This window comes from Strongylocentrotus purpuratus, unplaced genomic scaffold (genome assembly GCF_000002235.5).
Source record: "Strongylocentrotus purpuratus isolate Spur 01 unplaced genomic scaffold, Spur_5.0 spur5_scaffold_12, whole genome shotgun sequence".
NCBI lineage: Eukaryota > Metazoa > Echinodermata > Echinoidea > Camarodonta > Strongylocentrotidae > Strongylocentrotus > Strongylocentrotus purpuratus.
In genome coordinates, this window is record NW_022145597.1 from 19794637 (window position 1) to 19804654 (window position 10018).

At 37.2% G+C, this 10018-nt stretch overlaps 1 protein-coding gene across 3 annotated transcripts in view; it reads left to right on the forward strand.

Moving 5' to 3' along the window:
- LOC757115 (phosphatidylinositol 3,4,5-trisphosphate 5-phosphatase 2B) overlaps positions 1-4641 on the forward strand; it is a 67372-nt gene extending 62731 nt beyond the window's left edge. For 2 of the 3 annotated variants that reach the window (XM_030982037.1, XM_030982038.1), the window contains 2 exons: positions 612-1660; positions 4183-4641. In XM_030982037.1, the coding sequence (XP_030837897.1) occupies positions 612-1660; positions 4183-4401 (1268 nt within the window). In that variant the 3' untranslated portion in view covers positions 4402-4641. Of the gene's footprint in view, positions 1-611; positions 1661-3990; positions 4078-4182 lie in introns of those variants that run through there. The other variant, XM_030982039.1, reaches the window with a different exon arrangement.
- The last annotated feature ends 5377 nt before the right edge of the window (positions 4642-10018 follow it).

Below are 10018 nucleotides of genomic sequence, written 5' to 3' on the forward strand. Positions count from 1 at the left end.
GAACATAAACATGAGGAGTTAATTCTGGCTAAAAAACTCTTGCATAAAATGTCAAGTAGGTAAATTGAAACCATGAATTATAAAACTGAGAAAAGATCAAAATGTGAGAACATGTAGTTGGTAGCATTGTTTTGGTAGAAGAGTGTCCTCTAAAAATATCTCAGAAGGTACAAATTTTGAAGAAGAAAAATGGTGTGCTTGATAACTTATTTAAGAAATCTACTGAAGGTGTCAAACATGGCTGCTTCATTTCGTCTGTCCAGCCACAAGGGCATTCACTCAGTGTTAAAGAATATGAGTTGATGCATTTCTAGCTTTAAACAGACGAATTGTTGTATAACAACAGTAGATACAGGAAAATCAGATTATGGAACACAATCATTGTGCTTATCTGGCCATGCATTTATCATTCTTTAACATTGGTGCTGGTTGGGAACATGCACGTAACTTTGGTTGTGGGTCTACAGATAGTAAAGATAGGACTTGTAATGGTTCTCCATACAACGGCAATGCCAACAAGACCATCTTTTTATTTCTTAGGCTTTTAAGTTAATTCTCGATAGGTGTAGATTAACGTTTGTGTTGTTTCTTTCACTGTTCTTTGTGTTCAGTTTGCATTGAGAACACCAAGAACAAGGTGAGACAGTGGGTCAACAAGGCACCCAGTGAAGATCATTCTTCAAGGAAGTCACAAGAAGCTGCTCCACCTATACCTACCGCACCCCGCCCTAGGGATCTCAATGTCTCCAGTGGGTCACTCACCCCTCCCCAGAGTGACCCCGCCCCTGTGCCTCCAACGCGGAGGAAAAATGGCCTCAAGGTGTCGACTGGGAAAGCGATGAGTCAGAACGGAGTTGGTGAGGAGAGCGAACAACCCCCACCGTTGCCCCCTCCACGCCTTGGAGCTAGTCCAATGAGCTCAAGCCCTATGAGTACCAACCCCTTGAATGCGGCACTCATGAACACCATGCCCATGAGTGCCACGCCTATGAGTGCCACGCCTATGAGTGCCACGCCTATGAGTGCTGACCCGATGGATGGAGGAGAGTATATGGGACTGAGTTTAGACGCGATGCCTCTGAGCAGATCCTCAGCGGCAGAACAATCGGGAGGACCGGACGTAGGAAGAGGGATGAACCAAGTCACCAAGCCGCGTCTCAGAGGATGTCGATCAGTTCCTGCCGAGTCGGACATTCCACCTCCGCTCCCTTCCCGCTTACCTGCACCCCCTCAACGCTCACTCTCCCGGGACGTTGCACTTCCCCCTCCTCTCCCTGCAAGGCCTTCCCTCACGCTACCTCCCTTCCACCCGGAGCGGTCTGATTCAGAGACATCCGATGAGGGGCAGGTGCTAGAGCACTCACCACCCAGGAGAACACCACCGGCGCTTCCAGGGCAGCAAGTGAGTCGGCTACGAGATCACTGGGAGAGACGGTCCAGCCGCGATTCGTCCCCAGATAGTAACCGGTCAAGCGTGGATACAGGAGACGCAAAACCAGCCCTACCGCTCAGGATCACGGAAAGAATGGCGCCTGATGGACGTCCTTCTTCGTCTTCTACGGACGACGGTCAGCTGCTTCTAGAAGGACTTCCGCCGCCTCTCCCTAGCAAGTCCAGACAGAATACACCACCTAGAAGAACAACAGACACTGAGCTGGAAGTAAGTATTCCGTCTTTGAAAGCACAGCCTTGCTCCTAAGGTCTAGTCCCACTCACCTGATGAAAAAAAAACCTATTAACTATCTCTGAATAAAGGTAGCGTCTAAGCTGTTCAAACCTGCTTTTCCGACCTACTGTGTCGACAGACCACCTGTCTATTTGTCTTAATTCATTTTTTTACCTGAAGTAGATTTTCAAATTAGAAGTACATAAAGACTTCCTGCCTATAAAGACAGCTTTTCTGGTCTCCCCTAAATTGTCTTTATAATGGCCTGCAGGTTTCACAGTCTTCAGTTTTTCTGACTAAAATTAAGATTGGTTCAATCATGCTCAGTGAATCCATCTCAGTCTACTTTAAAAACATATTGTCAAGGTTCAGCCAAAAAGAGAATGGTCGTTGAGAGAGAAAGTTTGCCACTTTCTTTGTATCTCTTTTTGTTCTCGGTGCATTTCTTCAACATATTTCAGAACAAATATGAAAAATAACAACAAATATAATATGTCAATCTTGATGATGTTTGTTTTTTTACTGGCTACCTTCATATTCCAAATCCTTTGAATATGAATTATAGGGTTGGGTATTTTATTGGGTACGTGGGACTACGCCTTTAGACTCGCACGGCTCGTTTTGTTGTCGGGTTTTTGTTTTTTGCCTGATTGAGGTACAATAGAATAGGCATCTTTGTGTTGGTGTGGCAAATACTGTTGAGAGAGCTCTATACTTCCAAACTGCTGATTTCTTCTCTCCTAAAATATGATTTACAAAGCATTGACTCTTTCTGTTTTTCAAACGTTTATTGTTTGCTGTGTCATTTCTGTCACAAACTTCATCATCTGTGCTGTCTTTGCTTATAGTTTTCATGTGTAGAACTCTTTAAACATATAATTGCATGAGTCCAAAGTCAAGATTGAAAAAAACAAAAACACCACTTGTTGAAAATGAATTGAAATCTTTCACTTTTTTGTTTACATTTTCCATTTCTTTCAAATCAATAGAAGTAAAACTTTAATGTCAAATAAATGTATTTTCTCCTTATTTTCTGCTCATCTTGATTTTCATGTATTTATTATTTGATGTATCGTACTAAAGGACCTCATGTATGTCGGCCACCTGCTCACTTTCAGGGTATTTGAAATGAAATAATGCACAAGCTCTGAAACTGAAGTCTGTCTCCTTTTGCGGAGTTTGCTTTTCAATGCTGCCAATAAAACTGCTTTAAAGGCTTCATTTAACAATGTTAAATCTGAGATGCATGGCCCTGCGTGCTACCAGTGTCTGTGATATGGTGTAATATTGAAGCCCTAAACAAAAGTTGCTCTTCAAAATCTTTGAGTGACCGGTTTTACCATACTCGTTTTCCCCAATAGACTGTAGTGTTATGAAAAACGTTGGGGAAATGCAAAATTTGGTTTCGATTTCCAATCATAAATATCTTGATAATCAGACAAGCAATCGGATTGTAAAAGTCATGGGGTTCCTGACTGACCTAAAGGTTTATAATTATCATTGCAGCATGAGCTAAATCCAGGATTTTCTTTCAGAATCTGAGACAAAGTTACCCAATCCCTTTAAAATGAGTCTGGAGTTTGTAAAGTAACCCTAGGAAAGACAAAAGTCTAAATACTCTTTACTATGTACCGGGGTAGAACCAGGATTTTGTAATGGAGGCACAATTAAACAAAAATCAACTGCCTTTAAATTTGAAATGAAGGAGGAACATGAACAGTAAGGTATGCTAGGTGTGGGTTTTCTAAGAGTTTTGGGGGAGGGGGGCATGGGTTGGTTGTGTCCACCTCAACCCCACCCACATGTGCTACTGCCCTTTACAACACTTTTTTGTTCTTAAAGCAAAAGAGTACAACTCGGTTTCATTGATTGGACAGATAAATACTACAGCATTAAGAGCTCAATGTTTTATTACATGTTCACGCCATGTGAGTGGGTTGTGGCATTGGCTTGTTGTGATCATATCAATTTCATTTCGTCCATTTCTTCATGTCTCTTGTCTACCATCATCTGATCTTGTTTCGTTTTCATTTCCAGATTAGATTCATGAGAAGCCATCATTTTCCTATTCACAAACTAAATACATCCTCATTCCCTTTCCATTAATAACCTTGCGTTTATTGTTATGCCATTTCCCATCTTACCAAAAAATTATTGCAGTGTCTGTATATGATTTTATGATTTGTTTGGTGGTTTTGTTTGTAAATCAAAAGCATTTATTTTATTTTTGCCGAAAAGCCTTTCATTATGCATTGCATGACTTACCTCTCTTGTTTGTCTTCCCTTTCCTTCCTTTTTATTTTCTTTCTGGGTGTTGTGATTAGATTTAGTGTTTTATTTGGATGTTTTCGTTTGGTTTTCGTTTGATTTCCAGATGAAATAAACCAGATCATCTCGTGTTCAATATCGTTCTAAAAAAAAATGAAAAGAAAGAAAGAAAGAAACGAAAACAATCCTTATTTGCACCTCTTGCCCCCTCCTCCCTCACTCCCTCCCTCCCTCTGGGGTTTAAACAGGACTATGACTGCCTGCGTCGGCCCATCACCATCACGGAGTGGCTTAGCAATCTAGGGCTCATGCAGTACAAGCAGCAGCTCTACGATAACGGTTGGGACAACGTGGCTTTCCTGGATACGATCACGGATCAGGATCTCATTTCTGCCAGGGTGGAGAGCATCAAGCATCGACGACACATGCTGGAGAGTATAACCTGTATCATGGCTATGCAACGATGATGAGGATGATGATGACGGGACATCGAGGCTGGGGACCTAGACCACATGAAGAAGAACCTAGACTGCTACAATAAGGACCTAGATTACCTGAATAAGGACCTAGACCACAAGAATAAAGACCTAGAAAACAAAATTATGAACTTTTGCCACATTATTGTAAGTCGAGGCTGGAGACCTGGGGGGCGTTTCACAAAACTTGACATCAGTGACAAATGATAGTTTTTGTTATAAGCTAGTGAAATCCTTGGTTCTGATTGGTTATCAGCAGATTTGTCACTGATTTTTGTCATTTGGCGTTTCACAAAACTTGACATCAGTGACAAATGATACTTTTTGTTATAAGCTAGTGAAATCCTTGCTTCTGATTGGTTATCAGCAGATTTGTCATCTGTCATTGAAAAAAGGCTTTGTGAAACGGGTCCCTGGAAAACATGAAGAAGAACCTAGACTGATGATGATGATGATGATCCACAACACTTGTATGGCGCCATTTATCTGATTCAATAAGGACCTAGAATAAGGACTTAGATCACATGAATCAGGACCTAGACCACTAGAATAAAGACCTAGACAACAACATTATGAACTTGTGCCACATTATCGTAACACTTTGTCTCAGTGACTGGACCTGTTTAAATGAATGAAAGCATGAAAACTGCTTCATATATTTTCAGTCGATCAGGAGTTGTTAAACCGTGCAACTTTTATATGTCTTTCAAGTACAATACATACCACAATCATACATGTTTTCTTTCCTCTATTTTGCAATATGTGATGTGGAATGTACAGTACAGCCATCCATGGAGAAGCTAAATTTTCTTTGAATAATTTTTCTCAGAAGAACATACATACAGCTCTTGAATATTTCAATTTACTGATGCATGCGTGTATAGGCCTATATACCTGTACTTGTCCATATGCACAGGACGGTGAAGCAACAAAACATTATGATTTAATTCTAAAACTGTATTTTAAATGTATATGATATTTGATTTTGCAAAGTGTCTCTGAAAAGAAATATGTACATGTATATTTACTTACATTGTAATTCAGCATATCCTAGTTTAAGTCACACTTCTGATAAATCTTGTTACTCTTAAGTCAACACCGATACAAGAAGTGCATGGTACTTGATATTCAAAACAAACACTCTCCCTTTTTACAATTGCTCTTGTGATTGTTCGAACTGCAGACACATATACATTGGGGCCTGTATGTACATTGTACATGTACCTTGTAAGTTTGCTTAGAGTACTTGAGTAGAATTAATTAATAGATTTAATCCTAAATTTGTCTTTATATATCTCAGCAATCAGTTTGTCATTTGAATTTCAGGTCCGATTTCGAATGTTTGTATGTATACTAAGTCTCTACAAATGTATGTTCAAGTCCCAGCCTGAAAATGAAAAATATCACTATGAAACAGTTGACCACAATTATTCATTGCATATGGGGGATAATTGATAAATTTGTGCTGTTTTTTTTAAATAGATTTTTTCTAAATCATATGATCTGATTGTTACTGTGTATGTGTAGCTGTTGTGTGTACATTCTTTTTATGAAAGTCACAGAAAGTCATGAAAGACCTACTCTAAAACAAAATCTATTTTTCTACCTGATTATATTGATGTATATAAGTAAGTTTAGTACAATATTGTGTAATTATCACTTGGAGATAGAGCTAACCTAGAGTTAATTGATGTAATAACATGTAAACATGCACTTGTTGTTAACAGTAACAAATATATTATTCTTTTAGGACCCTCTTGCATAAAAAGTTGTGTTTAATCGCAAATACGTGATCCTGATTGGTTGAAAATCAAGTTGCGTTTAATTTGCTGAGTTGCGTTTAAACGCAACTTTTCATTTTAAGCAAGAGGGCCAGGTAGGTGCCAGCTCTATTATATCTATTATTGCACATGTAGCTTGTTATAATAAGTGTCTGTTATATGACACATACACACACACACACATAGTGATTGCGCAATCATCTGTTTCATCATTTTCTGTGATGAGGTTCAAGAGACATGTTCCTTGGATAATTACTTTGAAGCCAGTATCATCCCACGCTGGACCCAATACTATAAACCATATAGTAAACCTAAACCTACATGTAATGCCCTATGCACATGAATAGACTGGTTTACTGATATATTCAAATGTTATGCATAGTTTTTCAACAAAGGTTGTTCTTCACAACCTGAAAGCTTGCTAGAGGCTTGCATGACATAGCAACAAGTAATGTATGCAGACTGGATTCCAAGTATTGTAGTTCATGAATAACAGGTTAATGGAATGACTTATCACTGGGTGCCCAGGAAAGAAACATCCATAGATTTGAATACGTTAGTAATCCAGTCTTTTCCCTTTTGTAATGGCCACATATAAAACAAATTCATACAAATGTCTGTGAGGTAGATGTGCAGGATGGCCTTCTTCAAAGCTTATGCGTGAATGAAATGGCATTCTATGGCAAATTAGAAATACTTGTAGGAAGTCTGGGATCTAGTTTTTTCAAATTCTTTGTTCTTGAGTTTTTAACTTTGATTTGGCGTTTCTTATTTTTACCTCCTCCAATAAAAATATTTTCAATTACCCAGTAGCTTTTGGGGGCATAACATTTATTCAAAGAAGTTTGTACATGTATATAGAATTGTGATAATGGCAGTAGAAAATATAATGTATATTGTACATGACCTGATTCGGGCGAGTATAGATAATTAATGCCAAAGTTACTAGTTATGTGTAAATGTTTGAAATACCTGATATATACAGTGTATAAACAGAAAGTTGATATACATTATTGTATTTTAGGTTGTACTTATATATTGATATATATACCTGTAGCGTTATTCTGAACTGATTCTTCTTTTGTTGTTTGGTACATTTGTTCTGAACGAGAATGAATTAATGCCGTGTCACAATATGAAGTACTTCTAGACTAATAGTTTGTATAAATTTGTCGATTAGCGTAAGAAAATTGATGTAAATATCAAATGTTGCATATTTTGGCTGAATTTTATAATGGATGAAAATCTGTAATTTGTATATAAGAATACAAGTATTTTGAAAATTTAGTGTGTAGTGCTAACAAATAGAAAACAACTGTTCCGTGTATATTTCATCAATGATATATTACTTTTTTTTGCTATAAATATAATATGACTTTATAAAGTGCATAATAAACTCTTGTCTCTCTCTCTCTTGAACTAAATCACAGATTTTGGAGAAAAAAGAAGCAAATTTCAAGGAATGCAGTGTCATTCTGATTTAATTTGTTGGGACGATTAACCAACCGAAAAATGTTGCAAGAAAGAACAAGTATAAATGAAAACGTTTTTTCTCATTTGACCAAATGACCTTGTATCTCTTCAAGTGAATTATGATACAACAAAAAGTAACCTTCATTATTGCAGTTAATTAAAAATACTCAAAGTTCAATGTTCTAGAGAGTCTGGACTTGCCTTGGGTGGTAAATTTGTTGTAATATTTACAACTGAGGAGTATTTTTGTTAGCTTCCATTTTACTTGTTATGCTTACCTACTTGCTGCGCTTCCTATTGGTACATTATATATCTTTCAAGAATTCTGTTTCATCATTTTGCTACTGTATAATTGTGGACCTCAGTTTTTCTGTTGTATATAGTTATCTTTTTAATGGAGAAAACAAATTGGAAATACCTTCCTATTTCTCATAAATGTATATCTGAGAGCTAACTCATGAAAAAGATATTTATGTAACATTTTGTTGTTGCTAGTCTATTTTTCCCCTCAAGCCTGTATACAGACACTTGTCAGTGTCAATGATAGTGATCAGGGGGATCTTCATCATAGTTTTATTTCAGCATCAGTGGTGTATCCCCAGGGGGGGGGGGGGGTCTGATAAGGTGGGCATGTCCCCTACCCCCCCCCCCCCCACAAAATCAAATCCGACGTATACTTGAACCCGATGACTACTGAATTGTCCAATTCTAATTCCCATTGACTTAATACAAACACCCTCCGGCTTTCATGGGCAATGGGTTATTAAAGTGCATGAAAGAAAAATAAATATGCCCCAAACTGTCTTCATGTCTCGTCTTTCCTCTCCCCCCCCCCCCCCCAAAAAAAAAAAAAAAATCTTATCTGATATACTGTACGTACATGCTTCTAGTTGCCCCCCACCCGCATCATCCACACTAAAACCAAATACTGGATGCACTCCTGCTCTGTGACAATGTATGACAATCACAGTTGATATAGTGAAGAAAGGATGATATGCAAGATTTAAAAAATAAAAAATAAAGCAAGGGAGAAAAATGAATTGGTGAATTCACTTGATTATATTACATGACATATGGGAATTGTGTAGTATCTTTGTTTACCCACAAAAAAATGGATAATCTTTTCCCCTCAATTTAATGTTGAAATAAATATTGAAGGTGCTCTCTTTAATGCTATATATGCAGAATCACATTTTTAAGGCTAGTTTTAAATCTTTGGAATGAATTTGTTTTATTTTTCTATTTCTACATCAAGTTATTAGCCCCATTATATCACTGCATTTTCAATTTTGATTTTCTTTCAGCTGCACTTCAGGCAATCTGTTTATCTTAACAAGGATAAAGGGCAATATTAATCAGATATATTCCATTTTCAACTTCAAATCTTCACCGATTGTTGTATGTTATTTGTTGAAATGTGAAACTGTAAAAGCTTGTATAAAATGAGTCAAGAATTTATAATTATAAAAGAAAAATCTTGTTATTTTTGCTACTTTGGTGAAGCTCTGGGGTGCAAATAATAAATTTCTATGTAAAGAAGAAATATTTAATGTATTTGTGTTTATTTTGTGTTTTGTGTAAGTGTGAAAATAAGATTATTATACTAGCTAAATCTTTATGAAAGACAGTGCTCAACATATTTTAAAAATTAGCTGTTGTATCCAATCTCTTAAAGAGAGAGAAAGCCCCTCCCCTACCCCCGATATTAAATTGGTTTAAGTAGAAGCACAACAATTAGAGAAACAATGCCGTGAAAGTTTGAGAAAAATCGGGCAAACAAATAAGAAAGTTATGAATCTTTTAAAATCATGAAAGTCATGGACTGTTCGAGACAAATTGGCAATGCAATGCAAATTGTGATGTCATTCCCTCACAATTCACCACCGATTTGAATGACCTAAAATCTCCATTTCTCTGAATGTTAATGGAATAGTAGACCTGTCTTATATGGGGGTGCATGAAAGAATATATGATAGAGATAGGAATGAATAAAAAACATATTGTGATCAAAATGAAATTTAATGACCCTTCTTGCATTCAACAAAGGATAAAATGTGAGGGGGTGACATATCTAGAGACCACGTTGCCAATTTGACTCACAGATTTGAAGTATTTCATTGAACCTGCATTCAATCAGCAGATGTACGAGATTTATTGTTTTATTACCAACGCTCCTTCTCTCCCCTTCCCTTTTCTTCTCTGCAAGTCACTCTTCTTTATTTTTATTTTTATTGTTGTATCTAAGTTGAGGGCTGCGGGCACGTCAAGCTACTTTGCTTATTTCTGTAGCCCTACTGCATCTAATGTATGTTAAAGGGATCCGGTAACTTTGTCTCAGATTTTGAAATAAAATT